This window comes from Pelophylax lessonae (genome assembly GCF_965119305.1).
Source record: "Pelophylax lessonae genome assembly, chromosome: 7".
Lineage (NCBI taxonomy): Eukaryota > Metazoa > Chordata > Amphibia > Anura > Ranidae > Pelophylax > Pelophylax lessonae.
In genome coordinates, this window is record NC_138774.1 from 51717307 (window position 1) to 51742615 (window position 25309).

Consider the following 25309-nt stretch of genomic DNA (forward strand, 5'->3'; position numbering starts at 1 on the left):
TGTACTACAACTAGGGGGACTACAGAGCCCAGCAGTCCTCCTTACCAGGGCCTACTGTACTACAACTAGGGGGGACTACAGAGCCCAGCATTCCTCCTTACCAGGGCCTACTGTACTACAACAAGGGGGACTACAGAGCCCAGCATTCCTCCTTACCAGGGCCTACTGTACTACAACTAGGGGGACTACAGAGCCCAGCATTCCTCCTTACCAGGGCCTACTGAACTACAACTAGGGGACTACAGAGCCCAGCATTCCTCCTTACCAGGGCCTACTGAACTACAACTAGGGGACTACAGAGCCCAGCATTCCTCCTTACCAGGGCCTACTGTACTACAACTAGGGGGACTACAGTGCCCATCATTCCTCCTTACCAGGGCCTACTGTAATACAACTAGGGGCACTACAGAGCCCAGCAGTCCTCCTTACCAGGGCCTGTTATACTACAACTAGGGGGACTACAGAGTCTGTAGTCCCCCTAGTTGTAGTATAACAGGCCCTGGTAAGGAGGAATGCTGGGCTCTGTAGTGCCCCTAGTTGTATTATAGCAGGCCCTGGTAAGGAGTAATGCTGGGCCCTGTAGTGCCCCGACTTACCGGGAAGCAGAGCTGCAGCCAGTTGTGGGTGAAGTAGTGGTAGGTGTATGGAGTAGGGCTCGGACAGGTCCTGGGTGATGAGCCTCATGTTGGGAATTTGGAGCTCGGACTCATAGCGGATATTGTGCAGTGCACCGTACAGGCGGAAAGCAGGGCCTCCGCAGCCAGTCCATTGGGGGGGGCGGCAGTCCGTGGGTCGGGGGGCAGTTTGCTCTGCAGGCTCCGCTCTCCTCCTCTCCTCTCCCACGAGGAGCTCCGTTTTCCGCAAGCCCGGCCGCCGCCGCCACTCTCATCAAGCGCCAGCGCCGCCCACCCCCGGAAGTGACGTCAAGCTAATCGATTTTGCAGTCACCCCGAATCTAAGCAGAATTGCGAAGGGTTGCATCGCGATGCATCGATTTGGCGATTATATTCCGCAGGCCTAGTCTCCGCACACACAGTGCGGAGACACAGCTGTCATCCTCCTGCTCAGCGGGGGATCGGTGGATCGATCCCCCGCTGAGAAAAACGGAGTCCGTCCGACGGACGGACAGTGTGAAAGGGGCCTTATTGAGAACTTGGATAGGAGAAGGGAATGAGTGGGATACTCCAACTTGTATAAACTATGCACAATTTGCTGGGACGTCTAGATATAAGAGTGCGGCAAGGCCGCTGCTTCACCTTGTCACTAGCGATGAAGTAGTAGTTAATGAACCGCTTTAGATAAGCTGTACTGTACTGCAGAAACAGTTTCAGGGCCCTTCCTGGCACCCCCTTTTGTTTTTATTCTTCAGGGCTTTCTACATGGCACCCCCTTTACTGTAATACTCTCCATGTGAGCTGGCTCCTTGATCCCTGACTTCACTGGAGTGGTCCCCCTTCCTGGGCAGACCCTTTGGCAGATCCCTCAGTACTCACGGACACTGTTTTTCTCAAGAGAATCTGCCAGCAGCTCCACTGGATCCTCTGCAGCTCAGCTCCACACCTGGTTCACTAGGTCGACCGCCTAAGACCACCTTCCTGACACACTCCAGGAGGAGAGACAGCCGTCCACCTCCTCCTGGGACTCTGCTTCCCGCCAAAGACGCCCTGTCACATGTCCCCTCTGTATTTAAGGTCAATCCCAGGATGCATTGCAGGAATGCCCTCCCACTGGGACTGCCATAAAACAGGATGTGTCACTGGCTGGGTTTCCTCCACTGTCCAACAAGCTCCCTCATTGTATGCAGTGGGGGAAACTCACTCAGACCCAGTGAATCACACCTGGAGACATGCAACAGGCAACCTAACAGATCAGGCTCCTCTGATAAGCAGAAGGAGCATAGATTTACCTAGCACCTACCTAACTAGGAGGGTGCTACACCTTATTAGCAGAAACACAGGATCCATGCCTTCCCTACTGACAGAACGGCGATCTGCCTTGTTTACATAGGAAGATCACCGTTTTGCTTCTCTCCCGAACGATCATTGAGTCCGCCGGACCTGCTGATTGACTCCTGCTGTGTCCAATCACAAACAAAAAAAACAAAGAAAAGGGCGCACCAACCAAGCGCATTATCCTCAATATTGGCTTTATTAGCATAACATAAATAAAGCTACTCACAAACAGAGGTGAAAAACGATCATATCAAACTCAATTGCTCGAGTGTCAGGAGTAGTCCATACAAGTGTCCATTGTCCTGTTTGGGTGACGGCTGACGCGTTTCGAGGCTTCTCCTCTTCCTCAGAGCCACTCGAGTAGTTTTTTTTGTTTGTTTTTTTGTTTGCATTACTGTTGGACTACCCCAGTCCTTTAGGAAATTCTCCAAAAAAAAAGTAAAAATCAAAATTTTTTAACATTTTAGGCCAATTTGTTTTCTGCTACATATTTTTGGTAAAAAAAAAATCGCAATAAGCGTATTTTGATTGGTTTAAGCAAAAGTAATTGCATGTACTAACTATGGGAAAGATTTTTGTCATTTTTATTGTTTTTTTTTTTTTTAACTAGTAATGGCGGCGATCTGTGATTTTTTTTTTGCAGGACTGCGACATTGCGGCGGACAGATCGGACCCCTGACTGACATTTTTGACACTTTTGGGGGGTACCAGTGACATTACTACAGTAATCAGTGCTAAAAATATGCACTGTTACTGTAAAAATGACACTGGCAGGGAAGGGGTTAACTTAAATTGGTGATCAAGGGGTTAAGTGTGTCCCTAGGGGCGTGATTCTAACTGTCAGGGGGCGTGGCTAGTGAAGTAACCCCAGAGACATGCAATCCTATATAGCAGGATCACATAGCCTCTGTGCCTGTGTGTTTACATCAGCCGTCTGTCTTTCTCCCTCTCCTGCGGGGGATTGCGAGTGGCCGGCGGCCATCGGAGCCGCCGGTCACACGCGCTGGCTCCCCAGGGAACGAGCGGGAGCGCGCCGCCGGCGGCGCACGCACGCCCCCTACAGGCTCGTGGCCGAGCGACGTAGATTTACGTCGCCTTGCCTGTAAGCGGCTGACTGCCGCAGTAAAAAGTCGTGAGGCGATCGGCAAGTGGTTAACCTCCCTGGCGGTAATCCCGAGCGTGACACGGGGTGGATTTTTCATATCAGGAGCGGTAACCCCGAGTCACGCTCGGGGTGGATGTGCAGAGAGCGCAGCGGTGTTCTCTTACCTTCTCCTGGCGATCCAGCGATGATCTCTCATTGCTGTGACCGCCAGCCGAGATCCCCGCCACTCTCCGTCAGTCTGATCACTTCCTAGTTCCGTTCCCTGCAGCAGCAATGCTGCATGGGAGCGGAACTAGGGAGGGAAATTCAAAAAAAAAAAAAAGTTGCACAAAACACATTACACATTTTATATTATATATATTATATGCATATATATGTATGTATATATATATATATATATATAAAATTATATTATTGATTCGATCATAATTCATGCGTTATATATATATACACACACACACACATATATATATAATATATAACGCATGAATTATATTCTAATCAATAATATAATTTTATTATATATATTATATATTATATAATAAAATTATATTATTGATTCGATTATAATTCACTTGTTTGTGTTTCAAATTTATCACATCTGGGATGTCTTCTAGAGTCTTGTTTTGGTCAGGTTTAAGTCAGTAATTACTAAGAATTGTAGGCCTATAATACATAACGCCAAATTTCCATGAAAACAATTGTACCGCTTTTGGTATGTAATTCCTGACATAATCATACCGCCAGGGAGGTTAAAAGAGAGTATTGACTTGAATATGATTGGGTGATGGATGGTTGCAGAGCTCCCTCTCATTTACTAAGCTCTGGGGCAACTGCACTTGCAAAGTTCTCAGCCTATTTGCCTTTAGTAAATCCACCCCACAGTGTCGCTTGTTAATTCTACAATTATCATATTAAGGGAAGAGCTGTTGCTAACATTTTATGAATACCTGCACAGAGAATTCGTCATTTGATGTTTCTGGAAATTGGTTTTGCAGCCGTGTTCCGGCTTCCTCTGTGGGAGGAAGATAAATCCCAGCTGTGATCAGTTTGCTGTGAATTTGCTGGACGGGAAGTCTGCTGTGTGTTGGAAAATGTGTCTCCTATCTTTCCCGTTTTCAGCGTTGCATCTCCTGTCCTGATAATCTTAAAGCCCAATTAAAGTTTCATTGTAAGCTTACATTGGTTCAAACAGAGCACTAGAATGGGGAAGAAAAGGGGTTTAAGTGACTTTGAACATGGCATGGCTGTTGGTGCCAGACGGGCTGGTTCTGAGTATTTCAAAAACTGCTGATCTATGGGGATTTTCATGTACAACCATCTCTCGGGCTTACAGAGAATGGTCCGAAAAAGAGAAAATATCCAGTGAGCGGCAGTTGTGTGGAGGAAAATGCCTTGTTGATGTCAGAGGAGAATGGGCAGACTGGTTCGAGAGTAGAAAGGCAACAGTAAAGCCTCGTACACACGCACCGATTGTCGGCCGAACGATCGGCCGTCTTTTGTCCAGTGTTGTTGTGTTGGTTGAAAAGTGCTTAAGACTGCACGCGAATTTTGTCGGCCAACAACAATCAACTTCAGAAGTGATGTCATGTGATGGTTAACTTTCCGTGTGTTTTTTCTTCTCTGAGCATGCCCAGTCTTGCTCATCTGGCTTTTGTTGGCCCAAATCTGTACTGACTGACGAACAATCGGCCGTTCTGGTGTTGGCCAACAAAAATTTTATAGCATGCACACCAGATTTTGTTCGGCCGAAAAGTCTCAGTCGGTTGTCGGAAGCATCATACTAACAAGCCGACAATCGGCCGATCGGACGTTGTCCGAATATTTACAGCCGACAATCGGTACGTGTGTACGGGGCTTAACTCAAATAACCACTTGTTACAACCAAGTTATTCAGGATGCCATCTCTAAACGCACAACACATTGAACCTTGAAGCAGATGGGCTACAGCAGCAGAAGACCATGCTGGGTGCCACCCCTGTCAGCTAAGCACAGGAAACTGAGGCTACAAATCGCATAGGCTCACCAAAATTGGACAATAGAAGATTGGAAAAACTGTTCTTCCAGCCTGGTCTGATGAGTCTCGATTTCAGCTGCAAAACATTCAGATGGTGGGGTCAGAATTTGGCTTAAACAGGATCCATCCTGCCTTGTATCAACGCTTCAGGCTGGTGGTGTAATGGTGTGAGGGATATTTTCTTTGCACACTTTGGGCCCCTTAGTACCAACTGAGCATTGTTTAAACTCCATGGCCTACCTGAGTATTGTTGCTGACCATGTCCATCCCTTTATGACTACAGTGTACCCATCTTCTGATGGCTCCTTCCAGCAGGATAATGCACCATGTCACAAAGCTCCAATCCAATACCAATCCAATAGACCTACTAAAAAAGCCAACAGGATGCCGCAACGTGTCTAGGAGAGTGGAGCAGAGTCTGTGACGTCACTCTGCCACCACCGCGATCAGGTGTGACGGCACTCTGCCACCGCTGTGATCGGGTGTGACGTCACTCTGCCACCACTGTGATCGGGTGTGACGTCACTCTGCCACCGCTATGATCGGGTGTGACGTCACTCTGCCACCGCTGTGATCGGGTGTGACGTCACTCTGCCACCACCGCAACCGGGTTTGGAGTGGTGAGTGAGCGGGCATTTGTTTATACAAACGAGAGATTGCTTTTAGTTCCTGTAAGTGTTTTTAATCTGTGGGGGACAATAAAGTGTGTTTTATATAGAGAGCACTATGGTGTTGCCTTTTGAGCATCTTTGAGATGTGGTAGAACAGGAAATTGGCATCATGGATGTGCAGCCGACAAATCTGCAGCAACTGTGTGATGGAATCATGTCACTATGGAGCAAAATCTCTGAGGAATGTTTCCAACACCTCTCTGAGCTGTCATCGGCAGTATAGGGGGTGGAAATGGCGGTGAAATTATTACCCAAATGTGGACATATGTGGGACATTGATATTACCCCATCCCTGCCCCTTTGTTTATGTAGCCAAGGATTCCCAATTATGTAAGTGTCATTGCTAAGGACGTGGCGGGTGCAGGCACCTGCTGCTTCCCTAGTAACCATTGAAAGCAGGAAGCTAAGAAACAAAATATGGTTGGAAGTACCCAGCGAAAGCAGGATAGCTTTCATTATAGACCTTGCTTTGTGCACTGGTGCGCCGTCATGTTGGTACAGGAAGGGGCCATCCCCAAACTGTTCCCACAAAGTTGGGAGCATGAAATTGTCCAAAATGTCTTGGTATGCTGATGCCTTAAGGGTTCCCTTCACTGGAACTAAGGGGCCAAGCCCAACCCCACACCATAATCACCCCTCCACCAAATGATTTGGACCAGTGCACAAAGCAAGGTCCATAAAGACATGGATGAGTGAGTTTGGGGTTGAGGAACTTGACTGGCCTGCACAGAGTCCTGACCTCAACCTGATAGAAGACCTTTGGGATGAATTAGAGCGAAGACTGTGAGCCAGGCCTTCTTGTGCCTAACCTCACAAATGCTATTCTGGAAGAATGGTCAAACATTCCCATAGACACAGTCCTAAACCTTGTGGACAGCCTTCCCAATAGAGTTGAAGCTGTTATAGCTGCAAAGGGAGGGCCAACTCAATATTGAAGCCTTTTAATTCTGCCCGAAACCTAAAGAGCATCCAGCATGTGATGCCGGCACGGTCTCACGGCCCCCGACACAAGCAGAGGTCGGCAGACAAAGACCTAACACAGCAACACAATAGAGGGATTGAGCCGGGTCCAACGATGGCAGAGGGCAGGGGAGGGGGTGTGATGGGGGGGGGGGGGCGTCTGCAGTAATATGGCAAGTCATTAGCCCAGTTATTAATCCACCAATGGAATTCATCCGATGTCAGAATGTGTGCAGGTCAGGAAGGGGACCATTCAGAGTCACGCTGCCCTGGAACTCTGGTAAGATTATAAGATATCAATGTGTTACTAAACGACCAGATAACATGGCCTTATCACAGTATACGCCACTATCGCAGTATACGCCAGGCGTGGCCATGCTGCTGAGCCTGTGCATTGAATTGCCTTCCTTCTACACTGTAAGTAGATCCATTCTTTTTCTATATATTTATACATTCCATGGATCCGGGTTAAAGTGTATTTCCACCTTTGCAGCCATGTTTGAGAAGCCTCCCTCTATGTTTGTTATGTGTTCCCATCCACACAGCATGTATAGAAAATATATATTGTCTTGCTAGCTGTTTCTTTGGAGCAGAATTATACATAAGGCTACGTTCACATGTTAGCGTAGCAGACCAGCGGGCAGAATCACCGCGATTCTGCCCGCGATCCGGAAATCATTGCAAATCGCGGGACGCCTGTGCGTTGCCATTGATTTGCAATGGCACCCCAAACGCTGTGCGATGTTGCCGTGATTTCCGCCAGCCGAATCGCGGTAACATCGCGCAAACAAAATCGCGGGTCGCATGACGCCCCAAAGAAGCTCTTGTACCTTTTTTGGGCGTCATGCGACCAGCGATTTTGTTTGCGCGATGTTACGACGATTCAGCAGGCGGAAATCACGGCAACATCGTACAGCGTTTGGGGTGCCATTGCAAATCAACGGCAACGCACAGGCGTCCCGCGATTTGCAGTGATTTCCGGATCGCGGGCAGAATCGCGGCGATTCTGCCCGCGGTCCGCTACGCTAACATGTGAACGTAGCCTAATGCCTCGTACACACGCATCGATAGTTGGCCGTGAATTTTCGGCCAACGTCCAATCGGCCGATTTTCGGCTTGTTAGTATGATGCTTTCGACAACTTTCTGGTGTGCAGACTATAACATTTTTGTTGGCCGTCAACAGAACGGCCGATTTTCCATCAGTCAGTACAGATTTCGACAGACAAAAATCTGATGAGCAAGACTGGGCATGCTCAGAGAAGAAAAAACACACTGAAAGTAAACCATCACATGACATCACTTCTGAAGTTGGTTTTTGTTGGCCGAGAAAATTTGTGTGCAGTCTAGAGCACATTTCAACCAACACTACAACACTTGACAAAAGACGGCCGATCGGTCGGCCGATAATCGTTGCGTGTGTACAAGGCGTAAGACTCTATAGGCAGCACAGTGGTTAAGTAGATAGCACTTCTACCCAGCAGCACTGGGGTTGTCAATTCAAATACCAACAATACTACCTGCATGGAGTTTGCATGTTCCCCCTGTGCCTGTGTGGGTTTCCTCCGGGTACTCTGGTTTCCTCCCACACTCCAAAGACATGCTGATAGGTTAATTGGCTCCTAATATGTGTACAGCAGGGAAAATAATTATTTGATCCCCTGCAGAATTTGTAAGTTTGCCCACTTACAAAGAAACAAAGAGTCTAGCATTTTTTATTATAGGTGTATTTTAACCACTTACCGCGAAGTGACGTATGGGTACGTCGGCAGACTTTGCGGTGTTATACCAGGGTGATGCCTCTAGCTAGAGGCATCACCCGGTACCGTTGTTTAGAGCCAGCGGTCGGCTTTCCAGCGGTAATGACCGATGCGGCTCGGGAGCCGCTCGGTCGTTACCCCGGCGAGCGGGAGGGGACGCCCCCCCCCCTCCCACCGCCTTCCGCGGCTTTGCCCGGATCTCCCGTCCCACCGGGAGACCCGAGCACCCAGCCGGCTCGTCTGCCGCCTGGATGGAGTCCCGATCTAAGCCGGAAGCGATGATGTAACCCGGAGGTGGTGTCCATGATGTCACGTCCGGGTTACTCTGCTGCTAAAGGCGGCAAATTCAAAAAACGAGTGTATCCAAAAATGCAGTTTGCGGCGTTTTGAATACATGGAAGTGTATTGGAGGGGTTTGGGGTCTTTTAGACCCCCGATCCCTCCATAAAGAGTACCTGTCACTGCATATTTCTTTCACAAGGGATGTTTACATTTTTTTAAAACCTGTGATGAAGTTAAAAAAAATAAATAAATAAATGAATAGGAAAGAAAAAAAATAAATACATTTTAGCCGCCCCCTTTGCCGTTAGCTCGCGCATGAAAGAAAACGTATATGGAAGTCGAGCCGCGAATGAAATCACTGTTCAAACCACACATGTGAGGTATCACCGCGATTGCCAGAGAGTGAGCATTAATTAATAAAAAATAAAGAGCTACACTCTAACTCTAAACTGGTAACCGTTAAAATTTTTTTAAAGCGTCGCCTATTGAGATTTCTATTGACCGTAGTTTGTCGCCATCCCATGGGTGTGCGCAATTTTAAACCGTAACATGTTTTGTATCTTTTTACTCGGCGTGACATCATCTTTCACAATATACAAAAAAAATTGGCTAAATTTACTGTTTAGTTTTTTTTTTAAATGCAGTGAAATGTGATTTTTCATAATTTTTCCAACAAAAATGGCATTTTAAAGACCGCTGCGCAAATACCGCGTGACAAGAAATATTGCAATGACTGCCATTTTATTCTCCAGAGTCTTTGCTAAAAAATATATATATATAATGTTTGGGGGTTCTAAATAATTTTCTGGGAAAAAATACTGATTTTAACTTGTAAACAAAAAGTGTCAGAAATAGGCCTTGGGCTTAAGTGGTTAAATGATAGAGACAGAATATCAACCACAAATCCAGCAAAAAAAACACATGATACAAATTTTATAAATTGAGTTGCAGTTCAGTGAGTAAAATATGTATTTGATCCCCCTACCATCCAACAATAATTCTGGCTCCCACAGACTGGCTACAATATGTGCCCATGTGGTACACAGATTTGTCCTGTAAATGTTAGAAGGTGCTTCTAATGACAACTCGTTATGTGTATAAAAGACGTCTGTCCTCAGAATTTGAAAGAAAAGACGTTTGGGACTTTAAATGAGGCACAGCCCAGGTAGGGCTCTGTGCCTCCATTCATGTAGATGAAACATCAAAAAGGAGGATTTGGGACTTTAAATGAGGTGTGTGAAAACAACCGGCCCTTAGTCGCATATACTCACCAACAGTGAGTCGGACTGAGGACCAGATGGCCCCTGGTCATCTCTATGACCTTTGGAGGCCTGGCGCAATGTTATGACATCACTTCTGGCCCCGGCAGATGTAAACACCGCTGTCTTTTTCAGCTGAGAGGCCGAGATCGTTTTTTTTTTTTACATTCCTTGTAATAGGAATAAAAATGATCAAAAAAATAAAAATACATTTAAATTAACAATTAAAAAAATAAATGTAAGTGCCCCCATCTCCGCATGCTTGCACACAGAAGCAATTACATACACAGATTGCGTTAGAGCGAGAGCAATAATTCTAGTCCAAGATCTCCTCTGTAATTTTAAACTGGTAACCTGTAAAAATTTTAGCCTATGGCGATTTTTAAGTACCCTAGTTTGGCACCATTCCAAGTAGAGATCGACCGATTATCGGCAACACCGATATATCAGGGGCCGATATGCACTTTCCCTGATATATCGGAATCGGCCTCTGAGGTTACCGATATTGCCGATATTTCGGGAAAGTGCTGTACCGGAGTGATGCCTGCAGCTAGAGGCATCTCCCCGGTACCGGCGTCCATAGCCGACGGTCAGCTGTCTTGTAATGACAACCAATGTGGCTGAGAAGCCGCTCGGCTGTCATTACAAGGAGCGGGAGGGATGTCCCCCCCAAGGAGTGGGAAGGGATGCCCCCCCCAAGGAGCGGGAGGGGATGTCCCCCCCAAGGAGTGGGAGGGATGTCCCCCCCTCCCGCCGCCTTCCTTGGCTCGCCTGGGTCTCCCCTCCCACTGGGAGACCTGGGCAACCAGCCTGCACAACCACCGAAGGCCCGATCAAAGCCGCATTCGGCTCTGATCGGGTCTCCATGTAAAACCCGGAATTGATGTCATGACATCACTTCTGGGTACTCGGCGCCACATTAAAAAAAATGACAGCATTCAAAACAGCCAAACTTGGCGTTTTGAATGCTTTTAAGTGCAGAGGAGGGGTTTGGGGTCTTTTAGACCCCCAGATCTCTCCACAACAGTACCGGTCAAGTGCTAAAAATAAAATAAAATTTTTTTAAATGTACGAAAATATCGGCCGATACCGATATTCAATGGCCAAAATATCTGTATCGGCAACGAAAAACTGATATCGGTCGATCACTAATTCCAATAGTGTGCGCAATTTTAAAAGCATGACATGTTGGGTATCTATTTACTCAGTGTAACATCATCTTTCTTTCCAAAAAAAATTTGGCTAACTTGTTTTGTTTTTTTGTTTTTTAATTCATGAAAGTGTTTTTCTTCCCCAAAAAATTGCATTTGAAATATTGCTGTGCAAATACTGTGTGGCATAAAAAATTGCAATGACTGCCATTTTATTCTCTAGGGTCTCTGCTAAAAATATATGTACAACGTTTGGGGGTTTTGAGTACTTTTCCAGCAAAAAAATTGTGATTTTTAGTAGGAGAGGAATGCCAGAATTGGCCTGGTATGGAAGTGGTTAAAAAACAAAAAATAAAAAAAAATCCGTATGTGAATGGAAACATGTAAAAAAATAGAATAGGTGCAATTTTGGCTGCAAAAAAGGAAATTTACATTTAGATAAGAAAAAAAAGGCTTTGTATTTTGATGCATTTCACCCCTAAACTCTTCTTATTAGTAGGGTTGTCATTCTGAAATATGATGTAAAAGTAAACTGGTGTAAAGTACGTTGATTGCCAAAAACTGGTGAAATGCGGCACAAATAATAAAAAATATAAGTGCATCAAATTTTACACGTTGGAAACAAATGGATTGTGCAAAATTAAGCCCTTGCTGCCCCTCTGAAAAGTGATGCGTGGTGGATCACTTTTCAGAGGCATTTGACCGGCAACGAGGAGTCGATTGGTCGCCTCATCACTACCTGATTTATCTCTGTAAATGCTGCACCACCCATAGACTTACACGGGCCACTTTCAGCGGCTGCATGTAAGTTCACACGAGCTTTGCTCTCTGAAGAGCGATCTGCATTCAGACATTTGACAGACTGTAAGGAGGGATCACCTCTTCACTGCTTTACCCCTTGAATCCCGCATTACCCCACCAGAACCACATACAGGGCACACTGTTGTAGGGCGGCCCCATTCACTTGAATGGATCAGTGGGTGCTTCGTGCATCAAAAGTGACAGCAGGTATAATTCCTGCGGAGGCTGCTAAGGGTAGCATCACGGCCACTGCATTTGTACACCCCCCCCCCCCCCCCGGATGCTGTTTCACGGGGTAGCAGCAGTGGCAGCCATTGGGGGAGATTTAGACCCCTTTCACACTTGTACGACCTGCCGTGCGACTTCAAGCAATGCCTGTGTAATCTTGAGGTCTACGGACCTCAAGTTGTATCAAAGTCGGACCAAAGTAGTGCAGGGACTATGCTGAAGTAGCTGCGACTTGAAGTCGCACAGATATGAATGGTACCCATTGGAAATCATGGGGTATGACTTTTCATGTTACTTTGCAGTCCCAAGTCGTAGGACAAATCGCACAAGTGTGAAAGGAGCCTTACTAAAACTGGTGCACAGAGAATCTGGTACAGCTGAGCATAGTAACCAATCACTTTCCATGATTTAGGCCGGGTTCACGCTGCTCGGTCATGGTGACGACACTGGGACGACTTTCGTTATGACTTTGCCCTACGACTTCATGTCAGAGTTCCAAGCGACTTCAATTAATGGTATCCGACTTTGATCCAACAATACCAGACCCTTTGAGTCTGGTATGGATCTTGAGGGGGGAACCCCACCCCAAAATTACACAAAAAAAAAAACAGTGTGGGTTTCCTCCCCCAAGACCATACAAGACCAAGGATTTTAAGGGAAACTCCATGCCAAAAAAAAAAACGGCATGGTGCCCCCCAAAATCCATACCAGACCCTTATCCGGGGCATGCAGCCTGGCAGGTTAGGGAAGGACCAGGCTCCCCCCCCCCCCTCCTGGACCATACTAGGCCACATGCCTCCAATATAGGGGGGTGGGTGCTTTGGGGCAGGGGGGCTCTGCGCCCCCCACCCAAAAGCACCTTAATGGGGCAGTGACATCACAAGGGGTGGGGTCTCTGGATGACATCACCGAATAGCCTTGCCCCACGGCTATTTAAGAAATGGCAGACAGCGGGAGCTGACACAACAGCAGAAGCTAGCATTGGAATGAGACATCAGTGGAGGGAGAAGAACCAGCAGAGGAAGAAGACAGCAAAGTGAGAAAAACAGGAGGAAGAAGACAGCGGAGGAGAAGACGTTACCGGAGAAAGAAGACAAGTTAGAGCTAATTTAATAAAAGGACTGTGTACTGTTTTTATTTATTTTTGACACTATTATGGGGTAAATTAGTACCCCATACTCACATGGGGGGGCCGGGATCTGGGGGTTTCCCTGTTAAAGGGGGCGTCCGGATTCCTAAAAGCCCCCTGCCCTCAGACCCAGACAACCACCGCCCAGGGTTTCGGGAAGAGGTCTTTGTCCTCATCAACATAGGGGCAAGGTGCTTTTGGGTGGGGATCGCAGATCCTTCTCTTCCCCAAAGCACTCACCCCCCCATGTTGAGAGCATGTGACCTGTTATGGTCCAGGAGGGGGAGCTCGCTAATCACCCCCCCCCCTTTCCTGACCTGCCGGTTTGCTTGTTTGGATAAGGGTCTGGTATAGATTTTGGGGGGAACCCCATGCCGTTTTTTTATTTTGGTGTGGGTTTCCTTTAAAATCCATACCATACCGTACGCTGTTTCTTTCTTAAATTTTGGCGTGGGATTTCTTCTCAAGATCCATATAGACTCAATGTGTCTGGTATAGATTTTGGGTGGGGGACCCCATGTCGTTTTTACATTTTTTTATTTTTGTGTGGTTTTCCCTTAAAATCCATACCAGACCGAACGCTGTTTTTTTCTTAAATTTTGGCGTGGGGTTTCTCCTCAAGATCCATATAAACTCAATGTGCCTGGAATGGAATTGTGGGGGGGGACCCCACACCATTTTTTTTTTAAATTTTGGCGTGGGGTTCCCCTTCAAGATCCTTAGAGCACAAGTCGCATGCCACAAATCATGCGACATGTGCTGCAAAGTCAGAGCGTATGTCGCTCCAGTGCGAACCAGGCCTTAGGCCCCTTTCACACAGGCGGACCGTTCAGATCCGCCTGTTCGTTTTTTTGGCGGATCTGAACGGTCCCCCCATGCATTCCTATGGGGCGTCGGATGTCAGCGGAGACATGTCCGCTGACATCCGATCCGTCAAATCTGGACGGATGGAAACCCTATTTTCCATCCGTCCAGCGGATCGGATGGGATCAGATGAGAACGGACCGACGGTCCGTTCCCATTCGATTTCCCCCATAGAGATGCATGGGGAACTGAGAGCGCGGAGACTCAGCTGTCATCCTTCTGCTCAGCGGGGGATCGGCGGCTCGATCCCCCGCTGAGAAAAACGGAATCCGTCCGACGGACGGATAGTGTGAAAGGGGCCTTAGGGCTCTTTCACACACTATGTCTGTCAAACGGACTCCGCTTTTCTCAGCGGGGGATCGAGCCGCCGATCCCCCGCTGAGCAGAAGGATGACAGCTGTGTCTCCGCGCTCTCAGTTCCCCATGCATCTCTATGCGGAAAATGGGATGGGAACGGACCGTCGGTCCGTTCTCATCCGATCCGATCCGCTGGACGGATGGAAAATAGGGTTTCCATCCGTCCAGATTTGACGGATCGGATCGGGTCGGATGTCAGCGGACATGTCTCCGCTGACATCCGATGCCCCATAGAATGCATGGGGGGACCGTTCAGATCCGCCAAAAAAACGAACAGGCGGATCTGAACGGTCCGCCTGTGTGAAAGGGGCCTTATTGTCAAAGCCTAATTGAACAAGCTGAAGTTAGAAGCTGACTGGTTACTATGCACAGCTGCACCAGATTCTGTGTGCTCCAGTTTTAGTAAATGCCCCCTATTGCTTCACACATATTGGAGTTAGTATTTACCATGTCAGCGCCCCCCCCGTGTATCTGCTCCTACTGAGCGTGGGAATATGCACGCCTCCCGTCTTCATTCATAATTCTCTGAGTCCCGGCAGCCTATCAGAGGGCATTTTTGTGGGCTGGAGAGCAGCATGCTTATGCAAATATTGACTTTACTAGTGTTACTATTTACTATATCTCTTTCACAAGGGTATTGGCCAACACTGAAAGCCGGGAGCTTATGATCACAGAGACCTTTGGGGATCTAATTTCAGTTACAGTTGTCTTTCGGCCCCCGGAGAGACTGCAGCAGTGTACAGCTCACCCATAATAATAATAATAAATGACTTTATGCATGTATAAACTCGCACAAAGTCCTAAATTCTAGTACGCGGCTGTTGCATGTTCCGGGATTTATCAATGTGCGTGTGTTCACAAAAGCGCGTTCTATAGTTGCCTACAGCAAGTCTTTCGTATGAGTTAGACTTGTGCCAGATAGCTGCCAGATAGCTGCTTGCCTGCAGCAGGGCTAAATTAACCATTTGCCGACTGCTCACAGTATATTTACTGCAGCAGTCAGCCCCTCACAGGCAGAGCAACGTAGTACTACGTCGCTAGCCTGTGAGGCTCTGGGGAGCGAGCGCGCGCCGCCGGAGGCACGCTCCCGCGCGGTCACGGACCCCAACGCGCGTGTGACTGGCGGACCCGATGTCCGCCGGTCACTCGCGATCGTCGGTGGAGAGGGAGAAAGGCAGGCAGCTGATGTAAACAAGCTGCCTGTCATTCTCCCCTGTGTAGGAATGGTGATCATACGGTTCTGCTATGTAGGACCGTTGATCACTGTTTCTACACCTCAAGCCACAGCCAATCACAGTTAGAATCACGCCCCTAGGGACACACATAACCCCTCCCTCTCAAAAAAAGTTAATCCCTTCACTGCCAGTGTAATTTTACAGTAACAGTGCATATATATAGCACTGATTACTGTAGAAATGTCACTGGTAACCCCAAAAGTGTCAAAAATGTCAGTCAAGGGTCCGATCTGTACGCCGCAATGTCGCAGTACCGCAAAAAAAATCGCAGATCGCCGCGATTACGCGTTAAAAAAAAACAACAAAAATGACAAAAATCTTTCCCTTAGTTAGTAAACGCGATAACTTTTGCGCAAACCAATCAAAATACGCTTTTTGCGATTTTTTTTACCAAACATATGTAGCAGAAAACAAATTGGCCGAAAATGTTAAAAAATTTTGATTTTTACATTTTTGTTGGGGGGAATTTCATATAAAAAAATGTGAAAAATATTGTTATTTTTGCAAAATTGACGCTCTTTTTTTGTTTATAGCACATGATCAAAAAATCGCACAGGTGATCAAATACCACCAAAAGAAAGCTCTGTTTGTGGGAAAAAAGGACGTCAAATTCGTTTGGGTAGAGAATCGCACGACCGCGCAATTGTCCAATAAAGTCACGCAGTGCCGAATCGCAAAATAGGCCCTGGTCAGGAAGGGGGTAAAATCTTCCGGGGCTTAAGTGGTTAAAAAAAAAAACACCTGCCTGGCACCCAGAACTGCATGTCCTGGACATTGGGTGATATAATTTGTGCATCCCTGTGAAAGGAATGACGGGCACAGCACTTTCAGCCCCCAGCCACAAACAAAAGGCAGAGGAAGGAATGCGGACCATCCCCCGTAGGACACAGGCCCAAGGCAGAAAGGCAGCATTACAGCCTGTCTGTCACCTGACCACCATATGCATGTGACTGACGGTGGCTCGCTAGGCAGGGACAGTGCAGTAAGGTGGGGGCAGGGCGATAGGACAATGTGTCTGTGCAGCTGTTGTGCCCCAATAGACATCAATGGCACGGGGATACATGGGACACCTATGCAGGTAAACACGGCCCTGTATGGTATTGTGAAAGAGGGCCTAAATCTATTCAGTTTTTTTCAGAGTTAATCGTTCTGATCAATCAGATAAAATCAATGCATGTATGACCACCAATGTACTTTATTGTACATATTTCTTGTATGTTGTAGCAATATCAGTCCATGTCTGCCTACAAATATCAATATAAACACATCGCCCATTAGAAGGGCTCCCTGAAGTCTGATTTCAGTGTTCATCGTGTGTAGGAGCCTTCACTGACTGTGCCCATGTCTGCAGTGTTTCCATGTCCTGAGCACACGCATAGCATGCTGGGAGTTGTAGTGCGTAGAGTCCCTGGCCCTACTTTGTTACCTTCACCCGCCTCAGTAACTCCGTGTGGCAAACACAGCCACTGTATATTGTCCTTCATGTATGCATTATGTTTATTGCATGTGTATACCTTTAAGAACCAAGGGTTTGTAGTGTGGTTTGTGTGGAGAGAGTGAGAACTCTTTCACTTGGGACTATCATATGTCTGAGCAGTGTCCCTCTCCCTCAGGAGATGGGTGGGGGTTTGTTATTGTTAAATACCTGCCTTCTATTGTCCAATTGTTTCTGTCTGGCAGAGTAAGGTTATTATGGGATGTTCAGCTTTGTGTGTGGAATGTCTCGAAGAGGGAGGGGTTTTGGCAGAGTGTAGATCCCTTGTGTTTTCAATAAACAAGGCATTCTAGTTTTGACCTCCAAGCTATGTGTCGTCTGGTTATTGGAGGGTTGGGAATATGATACGCTACCAGGATTATTGTATTCTGTGTCTGACGGCCAGTGGAGATATCGTGGATCAGACTGCTACTCCGCTACACTCCGGGGTTCCTATCTATAGCCGTGCCACTATGTGCTTAGTGCGGGCACACTGCAGCTTCAGTCCGATCTCCAGGCATCCCATGCTGTTACCGTGGATGGGTGCGTCAATTCCGTCTAAGGAGGCGGTCAATAAGGTTAATAGAGGAGGAACTTGACGGAAGATTACCAGCAATTGGCAAGTTTCGCGGTCAATCAATTTCAATTCCTGTGCTCTGGCACGCTATGCTCATGGCTGGTGCCAACAGTGAATGGGCTTACAAAAACCCAAGGACCAGGCCACAATTTCTTGTCGCAATTGCGACCTGGCGCCTGGGATTTGTCGATCGCTGTGTATAGATATATATATATACAGTGGGGATCGAAAGTTTGGGCACCCCAGGTAAAAATTTGTATTAACTACTTGCCTACTGTGCACTTAAACCCCCTTCCCATCCAGACCAATTTTTAGCTTTTAGCGCTCTCACACTTTGACTGACAATTTCGCGGTCATGCTACACTATACCCATATGAAATTTTTATCATTTTTTTCACACAAATAGAGCTTTCTTTTGGTGGTATGTAATCACCTCTGGGTTTTTTATTTTTTACAAAAAAAAAGAAAAAAGACAGAACATTTTGAAAAAAAAAAGTTTTTCTTATTTTCTGCGAGTAAATTTTGAAAATAAATTTTTCTCCTTCACTGAAGGGCGCTGATGAGACGGCACTGATGGGCACTGATAGGCTGCACTGATGGGCACTGATGAGGTGGCACTTATGGGCACTAATGAGGTGGCACTTATGGGCACTGTTGAGGAGGTACTAATATGTCGCACTGATGAGCACTGATAGGCGGCACTGATAGGCGGCACTGATGAGCACTGATAGGCGGCACTGCTGGGCACTGAGAGGTGGCACTGCTGGGCACTGAGAGGTGGCACTGCTGGGCACTGAGAGGCGGCACTGACGGGCGGCACTGATGGGCACTGATAGGCGGCACTGATGGGCACTGGCGGATGGCACTGATGGACACTGACGGGTGGCACTGATGAGCACTGATGGGCGGCACTGATGAGCACTGATGGGCAGCACCATCAGTGCCCACACTCAGTGCCCATAGTGCTGCCAGTCAGTGCTCATCAGTGCCTAGATGAGCAGGCACTGATGGGCACTGACTGACAGCACTATGGGCACTGATTGTGGGCATTGATGGGGGGCACTGATGGCTGGCACTGTGGGCACTGATGGTGGTAATTTGTGTATGTGTTTTACCTCTAGTAATCAGGGCACTGGTGATCGGTGCCCTGATTACATTTCTTCTGTGTCCCCGGCACTGTGAGGCTCCCCCTCCTTCTTCACACTGCAGGCTCCGTGTGAGGAAGGCGCGCTGGCGATGAGAGATGATCTCATATGTTTACATATGAGATCATCTCTCATTGGATGGTCCGATCACGTGGTGAATGGCCGCTGTGATTGGCCATTCACCACGATCTGTGATCGGCTGTGTCCAAGGGACACGGCCGACACAGATTTTCCCCGATGCGCGTTCGCGGGAGCGCGCGGGGAGACTGTTTCTGGGAGGCCGTTTAAAAACGGCCTCCCGAAAATTCAAGTCCGCGCTGCAGCCGTATATAGGCTCAGCGCGGATGGGAGGTGGTTAATGTGCATAAAAGAAGCCAAGGAAAGATGGAAAAATCTCCAAAAGGCATCAAATTACAGATTAGACATTCTTATAATATGTCAACAAAAGTTAGATTTTATTTCCATCATTTACACTTTCAAAATAACAGAAAACAAAAAAATGGCGTCTGCAAAAGTTTGGGCACCCTGCAGAGTTAATATCTTGTACTGTCCCCTTTGGCAAGTATCACAGCTTGTAAACACTTTTTGTAGCCAGCCAAGAGTCTTTCAATTCTTGTTTGAGGTATCTTTGCCCATTCTTCCTTACAAAAGTCTTCCAGTTCTTTGAGATTTCTGGGCTGTCTGTCACTCACTGCTCTTTTAAGGTCTATCCATAGATTTTCAATTATGTTGAGGTCAGGAGATTGTGAAGGCCATGGCAAAACCTTCAGTTTACGCCTCTTGATGTAATCCCCTGTGGATTTCGAGGTGTGTTTAGGATCATTATCCATTTGTAGAAGCCATCCTCTCTTTAACTTCAGCTTTTTCACAGATGGCATCAAGTTACCATCCAAAATTTGCTGAAATTTTATTGAATCCATTTTTCCTTCTACTCGTGAGATGTTCCCTGTGCCACTGGCTGCAATACAACCCCAAAGCATGATTGATCCACCCCCATGCTTAACAGTTGGACAGAGGTTCTTTTCATTAAATTCTGTGCCCCTTCTTCTCCAAACGTACCTTTGCTCATTCTGGCCAAAAAGTTCAATTTTAACCTCATTGGTCCACAGAACTTGTTTCCAAAATGCATCAGGCTTGTCTATATGTTCATTTGCAAAGTTCAAATGCTGATTTTTGTGGTGAGGACATAGAAGAGGTTTTCTTCTGATGACTCTTCTATGAAGACCATATTTGTACAAGTATCTCTTTATAGGGGAATAGTGTACCACAACTCCAGTGTCTGCCAGATCTTTCTGGAGGGATCGTGCAGTCAAACATGGGTTTTGAATTGTTTTTCTCACAATCCCGCGAGCTGTTCTGTCTGATATTTTTCTTGGTCTTCCAGATCTTGCTTTAACTTCCACTGTTCCTGACGACTGCCGTTTCTTAATTACATTCCGAACAGAGGATATTGACATCTGAAAACGCTTTGCTATCTTCTTATGGCCTTCTCCAGCTTTGTGAGCGTCAACTATTTTCAGTTTTCTAGACAACTGCTTAGAAGATCCCATGGTGCTGATTGTTTGGGGCAAGGTCAGATGAGTCTGGGCATTTAAAACCTTTGAGATTGACATCACCTGGTCTTCCCAGACGATGATTGAGAACAATCCATGACACTGGCAGGTCTCAGCCTTGCAAAGGGGGCAGTGCATGCTATAAATTCTGCAGGGTGCCCAAACTTTTGCAGACGCCATTTTTTTGTTTTCTGTAATTTTGAAAGTGTCAATGATGGAAATAAAAATCTATCTTTTGTTGACATATTATAAGAATGTCTAATCTGTAATTTGATGCCTTTTGGAGATTTTTCCATCTTTCCGTGGCTTCTTTATGCACATTAATACAGATTTTTACCTGGGGTGCCCAAATTTTCAATCCCCACTGTATATATATATATATATATATATATATAGTGCTGCATAAATTGACTGCCCTATATAAGTAGCTGTAATAAATAAAAATAAAATAACCGTGCCCTTGCTTTCAGCTGGCGTAGATCTCCACAGCTCAACTCTGATGTGAATGATTCCTAGAAGTTAGCACATGTTGGCAGGATTGGGTTTCAGTGGTTGGAACTATTTCAGAACTTCTTGGAGTTGGAGGCATATAAAAGTAAAGCCAGAATAGATGCTCTAGATAGCGATTCCCTTAGAGTAAGTGAAGGAGTGCCTGAAAAAATACAACTATAGTGTGTATAAACGGGAAATGGAGCAAGGATACAACTGTGTACAAAGGTGAGAGATGGCCTAGTAGTGTGATGTGTACAAAGAAGTATGTTTCTAAGACATCCCAGTGAACTCTGCCCGTCAGATGATCTCCGTCATGTATGGAAGTGTATAAATGAATATTTGCGCTGTGCATTCCTTCTCACAGTCACCCGTCTTCCTCCCAGCTCACTCTCTTCTCTCTCTTTATTAAGGTGCGATGGAGCTGTCTGTGGCTCAGTGGCTTCTCGTCGTCTGTCTGGTGGCTTTCCCTCTCCTCTACGAATGGAGCATCTCCTTCAAATACTTCTGCAAAATGGCTTTCTATAATGGCTGGATCCTGACGTTAGCCATACTGGCTATTCCTATATGTGCCGTTAGGGGGCGCAATGTAGAGAATATGAAGTAAGTTCTATTGACTTTTCCCAGTGTCTTCCTTTTATTTTGATAACCTTGACTAATCATTTTAATTCACAGGGACTGCACACTGCTGATCTGCACTGGGAGCCTCATACTCGGTGTAAGGGTATACAATGACCATGGGCATTTGGTGATCATGGTGGGTAGCCAGAGGTGTAATTAGTTCCTTCAGGGCCCCGTTGCAAGAAACTATGAAGGGCCCCTCTGACCCCGGGGCAACCCAGCCCCATGTGTCACCCCTGTAAACCTGGATAGGAGGGGCAGTGGGGGCAGCATATACAGGAACTTATCCCCTCCAGTTTCTTCCTGCAGCGGAGAGGGAATTTGTTCCTCTATTTGCTGCCCATCCAACCCTCCTATCCAGGTGTGCAGGGGTCAGGCATGGGCCCCCTGGGGCATGGGGTTGGAATGAGTTTCAGCGGTGGTAGTAGTAATGGGGGGATGGAATGGGATCAGTGGCAGCGGTGGTAGTAGTGGTGGGGGGTTGGTATGGGATGAGTGGTCGCGGTGGTGGGGGGTTGGTATAGGATGAGTGGTGGGGGGGATGAGATCAGTGGCAGTTGTGGTGGTAGGGTAGATAGGATGGTATGAGTGGCAGTGGTGGTGGAAGTGGTGGGGGGGATAGGATGAATGGCAGTGGTGGGGGGATGGGAATAGTGGGAGTGGTGGTGGGATGGGATGAGTGGCAGTGGTGGTGGGGGGATAGGATTAGATGAGTGACAGCGGTGGTGGGATGGAATAAGTGGCAGCGGTGGTGGCGATGGGATGGGATAAGTGGCAGTGGTAAGGGTAGGATGTAATCAGTGGCAGCGGGGATGGTGGTGGGATGGGATCAGTGGCAGTGGTAGGGATGGGTGGCAGTGGTGGTGGGATGGGTGGCCGTGGTGGTGGTGGTGGTGGGATGGGACCGGTGGCAGCTGTGGAGGGATGGGATGAGTGGCAGTGGTGGTGGTGAAGGGGGTGGGATGAGTGTCAGCGGTGGTGGTGAAGGGGGTGGCATGAGTGGCAGCGGTAGTGGTGGTGGGATGGGATCACTGGCAGCTGTGGAGGGATGGGATGAGTGGCAGTGGTGGTGGTAAAGGGGGTGGCATGAGTGGCAGCGGTGGGGGTGGGATAGGTGGCAGTGGTACTGGGATCGGTGGCAGCGGTGGTGGTGGTGGGATGGGATCAGTGGCAGCTGTGGAGGGATGGGATGAGTGGCAGTGGTGGTGGTGAAGGGAGTGGCATGAGTGGCAGCGGTGGTGGTGAGGGGGGTGACCAGTGGCAGCATTGGTGGTGAGGGGAGTGGGATCAGTGGCAGCGGTTGGGGTGGGATGGGTGTCAGTGGTGCTGGGATCGGTGGCAGCGGTGGTGGGGGTGGGATGGGATCAGTGGCAGCTATGGAGGGATGGGATGAGTGGCAGTGGTGGTGGTGAAGAGGGTTAGCATGAGTGGCAGCGGTGGTGGTGAAGGGGGTGGCATGAGTGGTAGCGGTGGTGGTGAAGGGGGTGGCATGAGTGGCAGCGGTGGTGGTGAGGGGAGTGGGATCACTGGCAGCGGTGGTGGTGAAAGGAGTGGAATCAGTGGCAGCAGTGGTGGTGAAAGGAGTGGGATCAGTGGCATCGGTGGTGGTGAAAGGAGTGGGATCAGTGGCAGCGGTGGGGGTGAAAGGAGTAGGATCAGTGGCAGCGGTGGGAGTGAAATCAGTGATAGTTTGCATGTTCTCCTTGTGCTTATTATTATAAATAAAAAATTCTATATAAATATATAAATTCTATCAGCACAGTGGCTTAGTGGTTTATTTCTTACCTCTCTAGCTGTTTCATTGGAGCAGGATTATACATAGGACTATATAGGCAGCTTGTTTTGTTCAGCAGAATTTGCTGAACATTACACTTTAGGGACGTTTTTTTTAACCACTTTCCCTCCGGAAGATTTACCCCCCTTCATACTTTGCTGGAGTTTTTCGCCTTCCTCTGGATCAGCTGTGGGTATAGGATTGTGTATATGGGATTGTATGGTTGTGTTTTCTTTTTTGTTTTTTATTGGTTGAGCTAGATGAACCTGACTAACTATGTTACTATGACCAGGCCATTTTTTTTGCGATATGGCACTGCGTTACTTTAACTGGCAATTGCGCAGTTGTGCAACACTGTACGCAAACTAAGTATTTATAATTTTTTCCCACAAATAGAACTTTATTTTGGTGGTATTTGATCACCACTGGGTTTTTCTATTTTTTGCGCTATAAACAAAAAAAAGACCGACAATTTAAAAAAATAAATAAATAAATAACTTTCTGCTATAAAACATATCCAACAAAAAAGAATAAAAAGTTTTCATATATTTAGGCCAATATGTATTTTGCTACATATTTTTGGTAAAGAAAACTCCAAATAAGCGTATATTGATAAAAATGTTGTTAAATGTGTGCCTAACCAGTGTTTTTGTGTACTGCTTTCGCTAGGGGAAGTGGTGGATATTTTTCCCTGCTTTGCAGGAAAACAAAATCCACCACATCCCTGCTGACAGGACAAAGCCCTGCATTGTTTTTATTACTAGAGCTCCGTCCAGTCTGTCTCCTTGCTGATCAACGGGTGTTGGCGGACATCCATTGGCCAGCACCTGCTGATCGGCTTCTGCTGTGACTTATCACATCACCCTCCCTTACCCAGAAGAGCAGAATCACGTGTATACTGTATATACGTGATTCTGCACTGCCGGCCCACACTGTAGCAGTAAAGCTACAGAGCGCGGTCAGCAGGGGGTTAAAGTACATTATCATGGTATGCACCACCCAAGCCTTGAGCTCTTTAACCCTTCGTTAGAACAGACAGTGTGGACGTCTAGTTTACAACTGATAATGAGACCTGCCAGCACAGTGGATTAGTGGTGAGCACATGTTGACGCGATTGGGCTTCAGTGGCAAGTACTATTTCAGAACTTTTTAAAACATGGTGACACAGTGGCTAGCCCATTCACCTTTTGGCACAGGGTTCTTTGGTTTGAATCCTGACCAGGACACTGGAGTTTGCATCTCCTTCCTGTGCTTGCATTGGTTTTCTCTGGGTACTCTGGTTTCCTCCCAAGACATGCTGGTAGGTTAATTGGCTCCATTGAGTTTGCTCAAGATGGCTTCTAATGGCTGTGAGCTCCCAGGGAGAAAAGTGCTGTAGAAATGCAACTTAAATAGGACCTCCAGTCTACCCCCAAAAAATTAAAAGTCATCCGCTACAAATACCGAAGCTGCTGACTTTGAATATAAGGACACTTGTCTGTCCAGGGATCCAGTGATGTCCTCACCGAGTTGATTCTTCAATCGGCTTTGGGCGCAGGCGTCGGCATTTTAGGTAAGGGAAACTGACAGTGAAGCCTTCCTACTTCACCGCCCGTTTTATACTGCGCATGCGTGAGCCGCGCTGCACTTTTTGAATGGTCCCACAGTCTTCTGGAACCTGTGATGTGTCCCAGAAGGCTGCGGGGGAAGGAGGAGGAGGCCAAACTTCCCCATAGATCACAGTGGAGATCTGATTGGAAGTGGGAGCCAGTACCCTTCAAAACCAAGTACCCGCACCACCCAGAAAAGTGCCAAATGTGGCAGGGGAGGGGGAAGGGGGGGGGGGAATGCAAACAAACTGAAAGGAGTTGTAAAGTCGGGAAGGTTTTTTTATCTTATTGCATTCTATGTATTAGGATAAAAAGTGT

General features: G+C 47.2%; 1 protein-coding gene across 3 annotated transcripts in view; it reads left to right on the forward strand.

Moving 5' to 3' along the window:
- AGPAT1 (1-acylglycerol-3-phosphate O-acyltransferase 1) overlaps positions 1-25309 on the forward strand; it is a 136464-nt gene that overhangs the window by 52482 nt on the left and 58673 nt on the right. For all 3 annotated transcript variants that reach the window (XM_082263880.1, XM_082263881.1, XM_082263879.1), the window contains exon 4: positions 21421-21610. In XM_082263880.1, coding sequence (XP_082120006.1) covers positions 21421-21610 — 190 coding nt within the window. The remainder of the gene's footprint in view (positions 1-21420; positions 21611-25309) is intronic.